Raw genomic sequence first — 19003 nt, 5'->3', positions numbered from 1 at the left:
ATAAAATTAAATTTATACCTTTGGCACATGTCTTTGAAAGTAAAACAACCATCATTTAACAAATAAGCTACTTTTATTGGTGAACAGTCTAAGGGAAAAGCTGAGGGAATAACCCTTGTGCAGTAATGGATTTTAGAGGATTGCTTTCCTCTAAAAGCATATGAACTCCATCAGTCTTGGTCCCCAGTGCTCCGAAACTCTGCATTCATGACTTGTGGGAGCCTTCATGAATTCAAATATATTTTTACCAATCATGTGACTTCTATCTATCCAAGAGAATTTTTCAGTGCCAGTAAAGTTTATGATTAGGGGTCCATTCTTTTAAGAATATTTATATTGCCTAAATAACTCCAGATGTTTTGCTTTGGTTTTTGGTTAAGGGGTGGAGGCAGGAGGGCAGGAATCAAAATGAAGACCCTCCCAATTAGAAATGTTTGCCATTCCATCCTAAATGAGCTCTTTCTTATATTTCTGCTTGGAAGTCCCAGAATTTAAACTTATGACACTCATGTGTAATGCCAAAATATGAGGATTTAGATAGAATTGTTACTTTAAAAAAATGGTTTGTGGATAGCTTACATCTAAATTATTTTTACAAATCACAATCATATGAAGCAGAGATTGCTTCCTGCATTTGCAATTAATTTACCAACAGTTTGAAGCACTCTTTAGAGTCACCTGTTTTTGATAGAGGAGCAAATTATGGAATGATAAACTCCATATTTTTTGAGAATTTGTGCACCTGCTGATTAGAATTTGTTCTCAAATTCTGTCTAAACCTACAACGTCTTAAAGCTAATATATTTCATACTATATATTAAATATAGTCAAAACTGTCTGAAACATTCTGAACATCACTAGACTCATAAGGAATTTAATGTTGCTCTTTCTGTCTTCAAGAAGGTGTATGCCAATCCCATGGAAGATTTCAAAATAAAAGGATGCAACAGCATCTCGTGGTAATCCATTCTTAAAAAATGTTATATCTAGGAAAAAGTTTCCCTACCTAACTGTAATCAATTCTGCTAAAATTTAAGTGCATTTTTCTCCCTTCTCTGTCTTCAGGAAGAGTTGATCACTATCTTCAACTATGATATTCTAGGCTATGAAGAATAATATGTAAGATAAACACCATGATCTAATTAAAGTAATGAGTAAGGCAAAGGTCAGGAAAAGGCCTCTGGTTAGGAAAGGTTTTGCTTTATTCAATTCAATTCTGTGAGTACTTATTGAAGGCTTTCTATGTGTCACGTATATGCCAGGCAATATGAATATACAGACAAAATCATCTCTTTCGAAAAGTTCACAGTCTTAGAAATACTTATACCTAAATCAGAGGTCCAAAATAAGGATCCACAGAAGCCAATTAATCCATGAAATGGCCAGCTGTAACTGAAGCATCTCAAATGGTGAACTGCAGAACACAGGCCCAATCTTTTTTTTTTCCAGCTTTATTGAGGAATAATTGACAAATGTAACTGTATACATTTAAAGCGTACAACACATGCCCAGCCTAACGCAGCCACCACTTGACGTGAGCAGATTAAGACCATGGAGAATGCAAGCTCAATAGCGTCACAGCTTCCAATTTTTTGAAGAGAATGAAAGTTAGAGGAATGAGCAAAATATTTAACCTGGAGAAAGTCAGGGAATGCTTAGCAAAAGAGCTAACACTTGAGTCCTAAAGGTGAAGCAATGCTTACCAGGTATGAATATAGATGATTTATCTCCTATGGCCACAGCTTAGGGTGGAAAGGGGGTAGTGGCAGAAGTGACTAGAGAAGAAGGAAGGGATGTTTTGCCATGCACAGGCCAAACTGTGTCCTACAGAACATGGGAAGCTACTAAAGAGTCTGTGACTCCGCATCGTAGAAGGGTACAATTTATCAATCTGTAGTAAGCTTTACCAAAATGCTATCCAGTGAGAGGTCAAGATTTGATAGGCATATAAAGAACCAGGCACCTTGCTCATAATCCATAAAGCTAGAGTGGGCATCACCGTACCTAAATACTTGTCTTAGGCCTCCAACTACTGTGATGTCTAAGTGTCCATATGGTTCCAGTAGCAGCAATGACTGCTTAAACAGCAGCCAATTTACCCATGGAAAAGAGTATACCAAACCCAAAAAGAAAGTTTTGTGAGATCTACCATCCCCAGATGTTTCCCCTTTACTCTTGGCAAGGGCTTAAAAAAAAAAAAAAAAGATAATACCTTAGTCATTGCTAAAATGACCTAAAGTTAGCAAAACATCTTGACATATATTATCCTCTCCCATCTAAGAGATCCTAGGCTCCCTATTTTCTACTTTGGGTTTATAAAACACCCACAGCAGCCAACTATATTCATATTTTGAACTCCTTTCTTTATACTAAACCACTTTGAATTCATGAGTACTAAAATCTAATTCAGGGCCACAGGTTAACCAGCACCCCTTTCTTCATCCTCCTAACCCATGAGTCATCGTCCTAACCCATTGGTCAATCTTATTTTACCTGCAATTCAGTAACGAAAATATGATCAACTCTAACCCAAAATTAATCTGCATTTTGCTTCAGAAAGGATGTTTATTTTTGCCAGGGACATTTCCTATTCTCCTTAGAAACAGGGAAAGAAAACTATGTTGTCCTCTAGGCCTTTCATTCAAGCCTCACAACAGGATAGGTATTATTATTCCACAAGATAGCTATTATTATTCTCATTTTCAATGATGAGAAAACTGAAGCTCTGAGTAGTCAACTTGTCCAACAGCAGCTGGTAAATGACATAAGTCAGGTTTGAACAGGTCAATCTGCTTCCAATACTATGTTCTTTCCACTATACTACACAGCTTCAACTGCTGTTTCTAATAACAACAGTCATAATACTCCACTTCCACCTTATATTTGTACAGTGTGGTATACCTTTCAAATCATTTTCATCTGTAATATTTCTCTGGGTTCCTAAAACTATCCTTCAAGCAAACTTAGGCAAAGGAAAACAACAACAAAAATAACCTAAGATCACAGAGAAAGGATTATTGGGCACAAACAATAGCTAATAACAGCAGCTATGTTTATTGAGCACTTGAGCTAAACATTTTACAGTGTTGTCTCATGTAATTCTCATTACAATCCTGTGAAACAAGAATAATAACAATCTCATCTCTTTTACAGATGAGGTAACAAGGCTCAAAAAATTCTGCAGTTCACACAGCTAGGAAACAGCAGTGTTGGAATTCAAGTTCGGGTACTGGTTAGCTCACAAGCCCATGTTCTTCTCTACAACCTCAGCCAGTACTGCCTCCCTCCCTCGCGGTGCTCCTCACAGAATATTATGCTTTCACTGTAATTAAGTTAAACTAAAATTAGTTGGAATTCCAAGTTAAAATCTGTATGCATTCCCCAACCCACTATTAAATAAAAGTGGTAGAAGCAGCAAACAGGTGGCAGGATAATATTGACCCGGAATTTAAAAGAAATTCTTCACTGGAAAACCGACATGTAGATAATCAGAAACTCAATATAATTTGGAGGAAAATCAAACCATCAAGCTCCCAGGATGGCCTTCTTATGGGGCAAGAAACATTACCCTGACGGTTTAACAAATGAACATATTATTCTAACATACATTCAATATCAAGAAATTATTTTTTTTTAACATATCCTATGCAATAGTAAAAGTTATCAAGGATGGAAAAGATCCATTCCAGTTTTTTTTCTAAGTTGCCCAGGTACATCCATAAGTATTTTTAAAGTTAGGTTAAAATACTGGGGCCAGGACCACTAACCTCCAGATGTTCATTTCTGGGGCTCCTATCTATGCACTCATAAAATTATACCAGGCACACTTTATTGTCATATAGCCATACTTGTTTTTAATCATGGGTACTATGGAATAAAAAGTACATGAAAAAATAAATAATATTTTAAAATAACAGAACTACATAAAAATGCTTTTAATGAAAGCTTTGTTAGTATTAGTCCTGTGAAACTGACACTCCTTTAAATACACAGTAACAAAAAAAAATAGCCTAAAGTTAGAAAGAAATGTTGATGAAGATTTGTGAAACCATTTTTATTGAGGATAAAATAAATTTCATTTATTTGGTGATATTTAACCATTTAAGATATAGAAAGCACCTGTCACAAAGCCCTGTAATTCACCAGGGATCGAATCCATGTTTTTTAGGACAATAAACTGGAACAGTGAAAAACTAAGAGAGTATTAAAATTTCAATTAAGACATTGGCAGTGAAACAAGAAAAGTGAAATTATGCATACTGAAAATTAAGAGAAAAAGCTTTAAGAGAAGTTTGGAGATACAATATGATATTGTTGGGAAAGAGATTTTTTTCTTGAGAAACAAAAATTTGTACCAACACAAAGTAGACACTGGCAGTAAGGTGGGAAGAAAAACGAATAAGTGACTAAAACCATTATGTATGCACAAACTTGGAAACCTCAGGGAAAATTCAGCAACTCTTGAATTTTCTCTCAGTACCTCTCATTCACTTCCAACACTATCTAATAAATAAATAGCACAACTCCAATGACCACAGCATCCCTGGAGAATAATAAACCATGCAGGTATTATTACTTTAAAATATTAACATCACCAATTTGGAATAATACAACTAGAAACTTCCAGAACATTTTTGAAGATACTCTTCCATTTTACCTTCAATTTTTCAAATTTGGCTTTTTAAAAAAACAAGTTGAATTTTTATTCAAATACTCCTTTCTTAATAAGAACACATTTTAATAGTCTAGTGGTTGCACATGGGCTTTATTTTCCTTTAAAAGAATTTCACTGACCTACTCTACCCTTCTTCCACCTGGTAATTTGTACTCCAGCACAGAGGAGAAAGCCAAGATATATTTGACAACCTAGGACATAGTACATTGACTCTTGAGCAACACAGGTTTGAACTGCACTTATACGCAGTTCCACTTATATGCAGATCTTTTTTTCAACAGTAAATACTTCAGTAATACACAATAGTTGGTTCGTTGAATCAGCAGATGCAGAACCACAGATATGAAAGAACCACATACTATATACAGAAAGGGACTATAAATTATCTGTGGTTTTTCAACTGTGGGAAGGGTGGGCACTCCTAACCCCTACATTGCTCAAGGATCAACTGCTTTTCAAAAAGTCATCTTCCTTTCTATGGAGTCCACTTATTAACAGTGTTTTAAGTTCAGAGAAGAAAGAGGAATTCTATTCTACATAGGCACATAAGAAATATTTAAACTATAAACCACCACCTATCCCAAACAAACCAAAGGAATCTCATTAATGTCCCACACAAACTGTCTTAGGAAGGGAGGAGTATTTCCCCATCCCAAGCCCCCTACAAGCAAAGAGACACCAATGCACAGAGAGATCATTTCTCAAGTGATTCGCAGGCATTTGGAAGGTGGCATATTGAAGAAGACCAACGTGCCTTCTGTTCCAGCAGGGCCTTTATTTATGGAGGAGTTGTGAATGTGACAAGTGCAAGAACCATATCTATTTTATCATCCACTAGCTCGCATACTACCCTGCATAGGCATTCAAGAAATATGTCTGAGTAAAATGCCATTCAAGGATAGCAAGAGAGAAAAAGAATACAGCTGATGTAAACTCTTTATTTCCTTAGAGACAGATATATTGAGAATTATTTACATTTAGTATAAGAATCTTAATGTATAAGGAGGCAACCCTGCCAATGCAGAGACTGAATACTCTGGAAGGTCATTAAGAATCAAGTGCTGATCAGTCCACATGCAGAACCAAGACAATGAAAGTGATGGTCTGGACAAGACTAGAAGTGAGACAATTCCCACCTGGTGGGACTTTCTTAGTTCACTGCATTACAAAGTTGGAAGGTAGACATTAGAGCTACAAAATATCAGTTTATTATATATGTGATCATGCTTATTTTATATGTGAATAATATATATGTATTTTATATGTTTGTTTTACATGTAACCATATTCTGGAGTATGGATTATCACTCTCAATGTAGCCTTTTGTTTTTTTTTTACTTTAGAACTCAGTGCTTTGTATTTACAGAAGAAAAATAATAAAGCAAAAGTCTGAAGCTAAAAAAAAAAAAAAAGCCCTGTAATTATTAAACACTATAAAGAATATGCTCATGCAAATTACCAATGCTTGAAAAATTCAAAACACTACTGCTAAGTTTTTAGAATATGATATAATATTCACTAGAAGTATCTCTAGCCTCACAACTGTGGAAACAAAACCAATTCAGTGTGCTAAAAAAAAAAATCTCTGGAGCAAATGAAATAAACTTCCAAGGAGATTCCAAGAGAATGGTAATTTTTAAAGCTATTTTAAAATATTTGTTAAAATAAAGTTTCAGTGCACAAAAATAGAAAAAAATGAAAGGCTTTGAGAAGACTTTGGTGAGTCACAGGAAGAAAAGCAAATCCAGCTGCACTCCATAAACTAAAGATTTGTATCTAGAACTTCGGATAAGTATTAAATCAGAAACAACTATCTGAATGGTTAACATCTAGTACCCATTTTTAAAACCTACTCTAGGGTAGCTATTCTTGGGAAAACATTCACTAAACTCTTAAAACCACAAACACAGATAAATAAATGTTGGTAACTAAAGAACCTCCAAGGTGTGTAAAACACGTACACACACACACAAGAAGATTCTGAATCCTACAGAAGAATAAAGAAGGAACAATTACAGAATACAATATTGATGAAAAGCATTTGGCAATACAGCAGTAATGACCAATATGAGAAGAGAGATGTGGATGCCTGAATCCTAATTCATTAGAATCTAACCACAAAGAATTAAGGATTATAGCACTTAAGAACCTACAACCAACTTATCTTTATTAACTGGGCCCAGAATTAAGAACACAGACTAGTCAGTATTCCTCAACCTTGAGTAACATTTGGAATATTTTTAAAGGGTAAAAATTCAGTCATCCAGTATTGCCTTAAATGACTTTTATTAAAATGTTATTTAAATACGTATTAATATAAAAATTACAAACACTGTACGGTTACGGTTCTTAAACAACTAAAATAAATAAAATTACAAATTGAATACAAAACTTATTCAAAGTGGCATTAATTTACTATGACAGGTGATGGTACTTGACTTAAACTAAATTGCAATTCCGTGTATGAAAATGGTTCTGACCGTCTGGGGCAGTTCTTTGGAATAAGGGAATCCGATGGTAAAGATGCTATTCTCTCACCACTATTCTCTATTCAAACTATATGAAACTTTTATTCATTTAACACACTGCTTTTACCAGGTCTCCTGACTGGGCCCACAAGATTCTCTCTTAACTCTTGACACAAGAAAAAGTTTGGTGAGGAGCATACCACAATCATTACTAATCACTTTAGTGGCTTCTAGAAAGGGCTAAAGATTTGGGTGGGAGGGACTACAAATGAAATGGACTCCCTGAACCCAAAAAGCAATGGGAGGAGCCCAGGGGAGGCTGGGTCTAGGTGGTAGCAGTTAACTGCCAGAAGCAAAGTGGGCATGGTGACTCTCACAGGCAGCAAGGTGGATATTGGGAATATTAGGTAATCTCAGGCTTCGTTGTGATAGGCAGAAATCCCTGTCTATATTTAACTGGTCAGATTCAAGAATTCAAATCAATAGCCATCCACTAAGATGTTTTGATTTAAATAACCAAAAACAAACAACTCCAGGTCTAGTGAACAGAGACCTCTCTGAGACGCTACAGTGGAGAGTCTTGGCCTCTCACCCAAATCTAAGACCCACAGTTCTTGAATGAAGAGGAGGCCAAATCCCTTCTGGAAGATTTTTTTCCCGAATGCATCTCTGGCCATTACCCAGGTAATGATGAGTTGGCAAAAGGAAAATACCCAATCCTCTTGAGGATTATTACCTACTAGCTCTGAGCTAACATTAATTAGTAGGAATTAAGAATACCACTGGTCCCATTACTAAGGCATAACTTTTCTGGGTAAAGTTCTGGGCACTTCTCTAGAGTGCCCAGCTGTTCAACAAGTTCTTTCCACATTGTCCAGTCAGAACTTGCACGTCTCCCAGCTCTGGGAGAACTCTGACAGTTGTACAGCTTATAGCGCCCAAGCATCCTATGTGTGTGCTGCTTAGTTTTCAATAACAGACTCAAGCGGGCACCTTAGATTTCTGGAGCCTTTCTGTGTGTGCTCTCTCCTCTTCTGCATTCTGTCCCACAATTTCCAGCTGCCTCAGCCTCCCCCAAATCTGATCCGTCTCTTCAACTCAGCAGTGCCAGCACCCTCTGCTCGAGTTCCCCCTCTCTGTGCTGCTATTTGGAAAGTACCTCTCAGCAGAAAGTCAGAGTGATCATAGCTCTCACCTCATTTGTTTTCTCACTCACAGGGATCACAATCCTGTGCTCCCTGTACTCTAAGCAGAATATAGTTGTTTCATATATATTTTATCCAGTTTTCTATTTGTTTACAGCATGTTATTCTAGCTTAGCAGAAGCAGACATTTCCAATCCATCCTTTTTGCCTTGTCTATCCCTTGTTCAGCATACACCAAACTACTACTTCCCTACACTTTGCTAGGCAACTCCTCGTGGCTTATTTTTCCCTGCCTTGGTCATTTCCTTCCCATTCAACATGACCCAACTCTTATGTCACCTCAACTTTGGAAGTCTTCAATTTTCTCTAGAGAGAGATTTTTTCCTCTTTCTCTGCCTCTACAGCATATTGTTCACACATACTACAGCATTTATCTCAATATCCTCTATTTGCATGTCTCCCCACTAAAATGACTTTCTAATAATAACGGTAACTGCTAACATGTGACTACTTTCTATGTTCCAGGTACTCTTCTAAGTACTTTACCTATATTTGCCCATTTACTCTTCATAAAACCCTAAGATATAGGTACTATTATTATCCTCATTTTACAAATGAGGAAACTAAGGCACAGAGAGGTGAAGTAAACTGCCTGAGATCCCATACCTTGGCAGTGGTAGAGTCAGGATATGCATCTAAACAGTCTGATTCCAGAGCTCATGCTCACTATACTGCCTCTCACGAATTCCTGAAGGGCAGCAACTATGTCTTATTCTTATTTGTATATCCATGCCCAGAGCACCTCAAATATTTGTGGAATGAATTAAAATTTATAATTTTCTCCAAGTCTTCCAAGAAAAAGTTCTTCATAAGTAATGTAGGCTTTCAGTACAGTAATTACAGAACTGAATCTAGAAAGGGTCTTTCATAAACATGTGAGAGACTAAAATTAAATTTCTAATAATAAATTCAAAGAGCTCTAAAGAAGTTTACCATGCAGAAAAAGACTAATAAGGTTTTTTAGGTAGCTAAGTAACTAGTGAACTCAGTCAGGAACAAAAAGTCTCTACCCAGGAATCAATACCCTCTAAGAGAGAGACTAAATGTCACAATTTGTCTCCAATAAATGCATACCAAATTGATCCCATCTATCTAAACGTGAAATAGAGATCACAGTTTTTCCAAGGCAAAAGTAAAAAGACAGAATATTTAAACAAAAATTTAATCCTGCTCTTTGGTGGGGCTAATGGCGGACTCTGGGAGGGTTTACACCAAGGAGTACTTCCTGGAACTTCTGCTGCCAGTGACCTTGTCCTCATGGTGAGACACAGCCACCCCCCGCCTCTGCAGGAGACCCTCCAACACTAGCAGACTGCAAGTATCAAGAGAGCAACTGCCACGCCTACCATGGTGACCACGGGTGACAAGGAATCAGCATTTGAATTCAAAGAGGGAGCTTGAGAAATGGCTACCACTGTTTTGAGGTTCCAAGGAAGGCAACATGCTCACAAATTACTCATTTCTGACCCAGGAAGCAGTTGCATGATCGCCACTAGATTCATCAACCACCACCACCATGTGCGTGAGAGAATTCACCCTGACTTGTTCCTGTTCCAGGTCTTCTTGAAGCACCTGAAAGATAAGTTTTTTTTTTTTTTTTTTTTAAAAGAAATTAAAATAATAGTCTCCTGCTCTGTATGCCAGAAAAAAAAAAAAAAAAAATTTAATCCTAAGAGCCAAATCTGTCAAGAGTAATCAATGAACACAAAGCCACATTGCTCAATGGAATTAGCTATGTTAAACAACAAGAATTTAACCAATTCTATATGAAAAAAAGTACTGTTATTATCTTTGAAACAATTAAGTGTCCTCCATATGTTTATTAAAAGCTCTTAAGTTCTTGACAGTAGATAGTAATGCAGTGAATTTATAAAAGCTAGAAGTACTTAAAAATAATACTGATTTATAGAAATTTAAGTGACTAAAAATAAAAATATATATTTTGCACAAATGGATAATTACATTTAATTAGCAAGATAGTAAGGGCCCATAGGGTTCAAGCTGTACTGGGAGAAAGTGAGGATTGATGCACTGTCACTACCTTCAACCTCTCCCACACTGGACATACCTGGACTTCAACATCACATACCTGGACATACCTGGACTTCAACATCATCCTACATACACCTGGACATACCTGGACTTCAACATCATCCTACATATAATACCACTGTCTAGCTTGGACAGGTCCACAATCCCTCATCTAAAGTCCTTGAAACCAAACGTCTTTCAGAATTTGAAATTTTTCGATTTTAGGAAGGTGCAATTCACCCAGCACTCCAGAAGAATCTGGGGCAGCACCCTGTAATCAAACACATTAATATTTCTGTAGCAAAATGCAAGAATATTCACATAAAGTGGGATAAAGAAGACTATGAATGATCTCACACCAGGTCAGGTCAGATTTGTGAGTCTAAGAAAATATTTTTTCTGAGCTTTCAGGATTTTTAAACAGTAGGAAAAGGATGATAGATTGTACTATCAATATATATTGCATTCAATCTGCTCATTCCCTGCCTGAGAAGTGACAATAGCTCCCTTAGCTGCTATGTTCAGTTACAACACTAATTTCTACTAGTCCAGAATTGGCAACACTTTTGGAAATCATTTAGTCAAACTTTCTACTTCACTGCTTAGGAAACTAAAGCCCAGAGATGGAATAACTTGCCTAAGGTCACACTGTTTCCTACTGACAGAGATGAAACTAGAACATACAAGCCTCCTGTCTCCTAGGCTTACTTACTGTTTGTTCATCCATCCATCCATCCATCCATTCATTCTCTCTCTTTTCAAAGTGATTTCTTTTAGCTTTTCAAAATAACGAAATAATTATAGACTCACAGAAAGATGCAAAAATAGTACAGTCTTCCCTAGGTATCCACAGGGGCATTGGTTACAGGACTCCCTGAGGATACCAAAATTTGTATTGCTCAAGTCCCTTTTATAAAGGGGCATAGTATCTGCATATAACCTATGCGCACCCTCCAGTATACTATTTTTTTTGGCTGCGTTGGGTCTTCGTTGCTGTACACGGGCTTTCTCTAGTTGCGGCGAGTGGGGGCTACTCTGTTGCGGTGCACGAGCTCTAGGCGCGCGGGCTTCAGCAGTTGTGGCTCACGGGCTCTAGAGCGCACGCTCAGTAGTCGTGGCGCCCGGGCTTAGTTGCTCCGCAGCACGTGGGATCTTCCCGGACCAGGGCTCAAACCCATGTCCCCTGCATTGGCGGGAGGATTCTTAACCACTGTGCCACCAGGGAAGCCCCCTCCAGTATACTTTAAATCATCCCTAGATTACTTATAATACCTAATACAATGTAAATATCATGTAAATAGTAGTAAATACAATGTAAATGTTATATATAAATAGTTGCCTGGCTCAGCAAATTCAAGTTTTGCTTTTGGGGAATTTTTTTCCCCCAAATATTCTCTATCTATGGTTGGCTGAATCCACAGACACAGAACGTGTGGTTAAGGACTGACTGTATAAAGAGTCCTTATGTATCTTTCATCCAGCTTCCCCCAATATATAGCTGTAGTACAATATCAAAACCTAAAAATTAACATTGGTATATTCTTGTTAACAAAACTACAGACCTTATTCCATTTTCAGCACTTTTTAAAAACCTGCATTCGTTTGTGTGTAGGTATATACTGTTCTACACAACTTTATACCATGTATAGATTCATGTACCTACCATCACAATCATGATACTAAACTGTTCCATCACCACAATATACTCCTTTGTATTTACACTCCTCCCTGTTCCCCACACTGTTTCTGACTTAGTAGCCACTAATCTGTTCTCCATCTCTATAGTTTTGTCATTTTGAAAATGTTGTATAAATGGAATCATACTTTTGAAATTGACTTTTTCCTTAGTTGTGGTAAAATACACATAAAATTTACCATCTTAGCTATTTTTAAGTATACAGTTCGGTAGTGTTAAGTATATTCACATTAATAGTTCATTTCTTTTCATTGTTGAGTAGTATTCCATTGTATGGTTGTACCACAGTTTGTTCAACCATTCACCTTTGAATGACATATGGGTTGTTTCCAGTTTTTGGCTGTTACAAATAAGGTTGCTACAAGCATTCATGATAGGTTTTGATATGAGTTATTATTTCTCTGGGATAAATGCTCACAAGTGTGATAGCTGGGTTGTATGTTAAGTGTATGTTTAATTTTATAAAAAATTTTTACCATTTTTACATTCCCATCAGCAATGTATGAGAAATCTAGTTTCTCACCAGGACTTCATATTGTTTTTATTTTAGCCATTCTAATAGGTTTGTAGTGGTATCTCATCATGGTTTTAACTTACATTTTTCTAATGGCTAATAATGTTGAACAACTTTTCATATGCTTACTTGCCATCTTAATAGGCTCTTTTCACCCATTTCCTAATTGTATTGTTTGTTCTCTTACCACTGAGTTTAGAGAGTTCTTTACATATTCTGGATACAGGTCCTTCTTCAGATAGTGATTTGCAAATGTTTTCTCCCTGTGGCTAATCCTTTCATCCTATTACAACGTCTTTTTGCAGAGCAAAGTTTTCAATTTTGATGAAGTCCAATTATTAATTTTTTTCTTTAATGAACTGCATTTTTGGTTTCATGTCTAAGAACTGTTTACCTAGCCCTAGGTCCCAAAAATGTTCTCCTACGTTTTCTTAAGTTTTATAGTTTTACATTTCACATTTAATTCCATTTTACATAGCCTTTTTTTTTTAATATGGTGTGAGGTTTAGGTCAAGGTTCATTTTCTTGCCTATACTGTCCAATTGTTCCAGCACCATTTGTTGAAAAGACTATTCTCCCTCCATTGAATTGCTTTTGCACCTTTGTCAAAAATCAATTGGGTATATTTGTGTTGATCTATTTCTGAGTTCTCTATTCTGTTCCCTCAATCTGTCTATTCCTCTGCCAATACAACACTGTCTTGATCAATTAAGCTATATATATTAGACTTAACATAAGGTAGAATGACTCCTCCCACTTTCTTCTTTGTTTTTTTTTCAATATTGTTTTAGCTATTCTAGCTCCATTCATGCTGTTCATTTTAGTTTACTGTACTGCTTATTCTTGCTTTTAAGGTCCTCCCTATGCCTAGTAGAGGTATGACAGCCTGAGAAAGAAAGAAGAAAAAAGAATCAAGAGGAAAAAAAATTGTAATATAGTACCACCGCTCTAAAACACTACCCATGTAATTTCTATCCATCTAGCCCAATCATGTCCTAGTTTCTTCATGAAAGGTTCTCTACTATTCCAGCCACTTTATTTTTTTTATTTTTGTTACTGAGGTATAGTTAATGTACAATAGTGTAGTTTCAGGTGTACAACATAGTGAATCACAATTTTTAAAGGTTATACCCCATTCACAGTTATTATAAAATATTGGCTATATTCCCTGTGTTATACAACATATTCTTGTAGCTTATTTGTTTTATACATAGTAGTTTGTACCTCTTAATCCCCTACTCCTATCTTGCCCCTCCCCCTTCCATCTTCTTACTAGTAACCACCAGATTGTTCTCTGTACCTGTGAATTTGTTTCTTTCTTGTTATATTCACTAGATTGTTTTATATTTTATTCCACATATAAGTAATATCATACAGGGTTTACCTTTCACCAGGCCACTTCAGTATCTCTAAATGTAATAGCTAATATATCTCTACTACTCATTAGTAACAAGTCGTTTCCCTCCTTCTGATATTTGTAAACATATTTGTGTCCAACACAATGTCTATTCTCAAAGGACATGGTCCATGTTTTAGAATTCTTTATATTCCTCCATAAGCTTTAATAAACATTGAATTAAGGATTATTTATCTAATTGGAACTTACAACACAGAGAAACTAGAACATCTAGAAGAACAAGAGTAAAAAATTAGCTAATTGCTACATTGTTCCTAGTAATAAGATCATTATCTCACTAAATCTCAAGATTTTAAATTTAATCTCATTTCTCAATTAAATTGTTATAAAAATATAGTTCTAGGCTTTTTTCCCTTTTCGTGATGAGATAACTTAGGTAAAGAAAGAGAAGGTAGTGAATACTGAATTATGGTGATTTCCTTTTTTTCTCCTCCTGTTTGCCAAAAATGCCAAAAAATACATCTAAATTTTAGGGCCATATGATTCACCCCTAATATATCAATACCATGTATATCTACCCAAAAAGTAAAATGACCCAAGGGATTAGAATACTGATTTAAGTAAATAATGTAAAATGTAAAATGGAACTAGTAAAAGAATTTACCAAATCCAATTTCCTACTGTTCTAACTATATTAACTATATGGGGTATTTGTGTCCTTTGGATAGCATACTGAGAGGCTCTCTCTCTTAATTATCAATGCTTTGCTCACAAGATTTCAACAAAGTAAGGTGCAGTATGTGAAACAATATAGCTGCTTAATCTATGTTTTTAGCTATAATTTACAATAACCACAATCTGCCTACCCTATGGATCAAATGCCTGCTTCTTTGCTAAAACAGATACATGCACGACCCCTTACCCAAAAGTTTTTTGTTCATTAGCTGCCTGTGAGTTTAGACTGTTTAAATAATTTAAATAAATGTAATAAAACTATATGCAGATTAGCTCCTCCTTTTCTTACCAAATAATCTATATATGTTACTACAACTTTGCTGAAACTTACTATTTTGTTCCTCTTCAATTCTTTCACTGTAATATGGGACCAGGCAGGCAGGGTAGGCTACATACAGTCAGGGAAGTTTCAGAGCCATCAGTCTTACAAGCTTTCATCTAGTGTGTCTCTGGTGCCCTCAGAAGGAATCTTCTCTAAGACCCCAACTGATGTTCTGACAATTAAGTAGATGAACTGCAATTCTCAGAATACATACATTAATAAGGCTCTTTCCAGTTCTGCCCTTTTCACTTCAACACTTTATTACAGAGACTACAATATGCATCTGCACAACGTAATATACAGTCCAGGGGGTTTGGAGCCAGGAACCCCCACGGATATCAAAATCCAAGGATGCTCAAGTCCCTCATACAAAATGGCATAGTATTTGCATATAACCCAAGGCACATCCTCCCCTATACTTTAAATCATCTCTAGATTACCTACAATACCTAATACAATGTAAATTCTATGTAAATAGTTGTAAATACAATGTTAATGCTATAAAAATAGTTGCTGGTGCACAGCAAATTCAAGTTTTGTTTTTTGGAACTTTCTGAAATTTTTCTTCCCCTGCATATTTTCGATTCACACTTGGTTCAATCTGTGGTTGTGGAACCTACGGATCCGGAGGGCTGGCTGTACTACAACCTCCACCGCTAACACTATCATTCCCATTACATACAGAAAAACCCACTATTTGATTAGCAAAAATGAAGACACTTCATGGTTCGTGTGTTGTGAGAACACAGAGTAACCTGAACTCAGACACTGCTAGTGAGAATGTACACTGGTACAACCACTTTGGAAAACAATTTACTATCTCCTAAAGCTGAACACATGTGCACACACGGCTTTATTCTCTCAAGACAAGTACACCAGGAGACGCGTGCTGCATATTCACAGCAGCACTTTTCATAGCACCAAAAACTGCAAACAACCCAAATACTGATCGAAAGAAGACTGTGGTATATTTACACAGTAGGATTTTACACACCAGTGAAAAACTAATGAAGTATAGTTAAACATAACAGGGATAAATCTTAGAAAGAATGACGAATTTAAAAGCAAGTCATAAAGGACTGCATGGAATAAACTAGTATATTTATAAATTTCAAAAATGAGCAAAATTAAACACATTACTATTTAAGGAAACACTCGTGTAATTTTATAAGGAAAAATAAACACAAAACTCAGTATAGTGGGGATCAGGGAGATGGACCAGTGAAGAGAGAAGGTTCAATAGGATTGATAAAGTTACACTTCTTCAATTGGGTGGTAAGCTCATTCGTTTCATTATTAAGCTTTAAAATATATACGTATGTGTGTTTTGAGTGTTTATCATCTAGAATCTCTGGAGAACTAACTAACATTCCAGCTTCAGGACAAGTTTAGCCTACTCATAAAATGACATTCCTGATAACTGGGAATGATGCCAAGAAATAAAATCACTCTACTATTGCTATTTGGTAACTAGTAACAAAGAAATAGCAAGTGTCTCATAAAAAATTAAAGCAAGAGGATGGGCAAGGGAAGTGAAGGTGGCTATAGAAGGGCAACGTGAGGGATCCTTGTAGTGATGGAAACGTTCTGCATCTTGACTGTATCAGTGTCAATATCCTGCTTGGGGGGAAAACTGCATAAAGGGTACATTGGCTCTCTCTGCATTATTTCTTCCAACTGCATGTGAATCTCCAATTATTTCAAAACTTTTTTTTTTGTTTGTTTGTTTTAAGAAAACATTTTAAAAAAAGATAATTTTTGTCCAGGATTTCTCCACCTTGGTACTACTGACATCTTGGTGCACCTAATTCTTCATTGTAGGGGGCTGTCCTGGGTATTGTAGGGTGTTTAACAACATCCCTGGTCTCTACCTACTAAACACCAGTAGCATGCCCCAGTTGTGACATCTCCATACACTGCCAAATGTTCCCTAGTGGGCAGACTGCGCCATTTGAGAACCAATGCTCTAGTCATAAAAGTGAAGAACTGTGGAAATGTTCTCAATTGAAGGAGACTAAAGAGACATGACAACTAATCTTAGGCTGGATCCTGTACTAAAGAGGAAAGAATGCTATAAAAAAACATTATTGGGTCAATTAACAAAAGTGGACTATCAATGGTAGGTTAAATAAAAGTACTGTATTAACATTAAAAGTAAATTGATTAATGTAGTTATGTAAAGAATATCCCTATGCTTATGAAATGAAGTACCTGGGGGTAAAGGACCATGACATATGCAATGTACCCCAAAATGATTCAGGAAAAATATATCTGTGTGTGTGTGTGTATGTATTTTGTTTACATATACATGTGAATAGTATACGTATATATGTATACCATAGGTGAATATGATTATAAAGTACGTTCTTTGTATTATTTTTATTCTTGCAAATCTTCAGTATGTTTGAAATTATTTATTAATAAAAAGGTGGAGTTTTTAAAAATGCAATCAAAAGTTGTGGTCCTTAAAGTCCTAATGGCAGGTTTCACAGTAGTAGTCAGCATAAGTGATAAAAATCCCGAGGGGAAAATGACTACTGACTAGATAAATTCCTACTTCAAGCCTGAGACAAACGTTGCAAGTAACTAATTTTCGGCCTCCCTCCCCCTCCCCATTCTTTCTAGAGGTGACCTCTCGAATAATGCGGAACCGAAAATAAACCTATCCCACTTTAAAAGACCATTTCTAGGAAGTGACTCAAACCCACATCCCTACTCGATTTCTCCACAAATCATTGAGGCAACTTCACCTTCAGTAGTTAAGAGGCAAAAAACGCGAAAAGCGCACGTGTTCTCATTCTTCCTCCACAAATGGAGTTAGTAAGTTAAGGTGAGTAAACTAGAGAAGACACAACATCGGATGCCTAGGATGGCTGAGGAAAGGAAGAGGTAAAAAGGGATAAGCAGGCAGTCAGTCTGAGAGAGGGAGGAAAGGGTGTACAGGCCAGGAAAAAGAACCCAAGTGGGTGCGAGTGTGTCAGGGCGAGAGGGAGTAGCTCACCTGGCTGTGGTAAGCAGAGGGTGCTGAGTCCCCACCAGCTTCCGCACCTGCATAGCGATGTTGCTGAGCTCGTCGCTCAGCAGGCAGCGGAGGCTCATGAAGGACGTGGGGTAGCCCACGATCTTCTCCGCCTCTGACACCACTTGGTTCCAGTGGGCCGGGGACCTGGAGGACTGACCACGCCAGGAGACCACCGAGGAGATGGTGTCGAGGGGGCCACGCCGGGGGCCCGAGGCCCCGAGATAACAGGGCAAGCGCAAAAGCAGCTGCCGAAGGCTCATAGTTTGAGTCTGGGGGTGTCAGGGACTTGAGGGTGTCCGGAGGTGGCGCGGGAAACAAGCTAGGGGCAGATGAGGAACTTGCGGGAACTAGAAGGAAGCAGCGATTCTTGACCCTCAGAGGAGGGTGGGTTTCTGGAGCCGTGACCAGAAACGAGCTTTAACAGCAGCTTTCTGCAGCCTGGGTTAGACAGACAACAGCCCCAAGTCAGCGCTGCCCACGGCCATCTAGGGTAGCATCCACAGCACTGCCTAAGTGGGGAACGCCATATTGGGAGCGTCAAACGCGGCTTGCCGTAAAGACGGAGGCGGGCTGTTCTGCGGCAAAGAATTTTTTCCTACTTTACGGCGCAGCCGTGAACGGCCCGAAGGGGCGGGGCTTTGGAGATGAACCCCGGAAGGCGAGGTAGGATGAAAGCGTCAGCTCCTCCCACTTTCTCGTCCCGGCCTGCGAGGACAGAGGGTGACAGAGATCGGGGTGTGGGCCCCGACTGGTGCCCCAGCCCCTTGAATCTGGGACGAGTCTGATTCGTCGTAGGCTGCCCAGCGCAGAGTAGGCACGCATAAATATGTGTCGTGAACGAGGGTCGGTGTCTAGTAATGGTCTTTTCGCGGCCCCCAGCCTTCCGGAAGGAAGGGCTCGGGCGGAGGCGCCAGCTCCTCTGGGAAGCCATCCGCCGCCAAGCCCTGGCAGTGGTGGTGGACTGGCGTGAGGGCCGCCT

At 37.7% G+C, this 19003-nt stretch overlaps 1 protein-coding gene across 9 annotated transcripts in view; it reads right to left on the bottom strand.

The window, feature by feature from the left end:
• PDSS2 (decaprenyl diphosphate synthase subunit 2) overlaps positions 1–18638 on the bottom strand; it is a 268281-nt gene extending 249643 nt beyond the window's left edge. For 2 of the 9 annotated variants that reach the window (XM_082404855.1, XM_082404859.1), the window contains exon 1: positions 18004–18621. In XM_082404855.1, the coding sequence (XP_082260981.1) occupies positions 18004–18284 (281 nt within the window). In that variant the 5' untranslated portion in view covers positions 18285–18621. Of the gene's footprint in view, positions 1–18003 lie in introns of all 9 variants that reach the window. The other 7 variants (XM_082404858.1, XM_082404854.1, XM_082404857.1 and 4 more) reach the window with 7 other exon arrangements.
• Between the last annotated feature and the right edge of the window lie 365 nt (positions 18639–19003).

Source organism: Balaenoptera borealis, assembly GCF_965194805.1.
Source record: "Balaenoptera borealis genome assembly, chromosome: 9".
Classification (NCBI taxonomy): Eukaryota; Metazoa; Chordata; class Mammalia; order Artiodactyla; family Balaenopteridae; genus Balaenoptera; species Balaenoptera borealis.
This window is presented reverse-complemented; position numbering and strand designations above follow the sequence as displayed.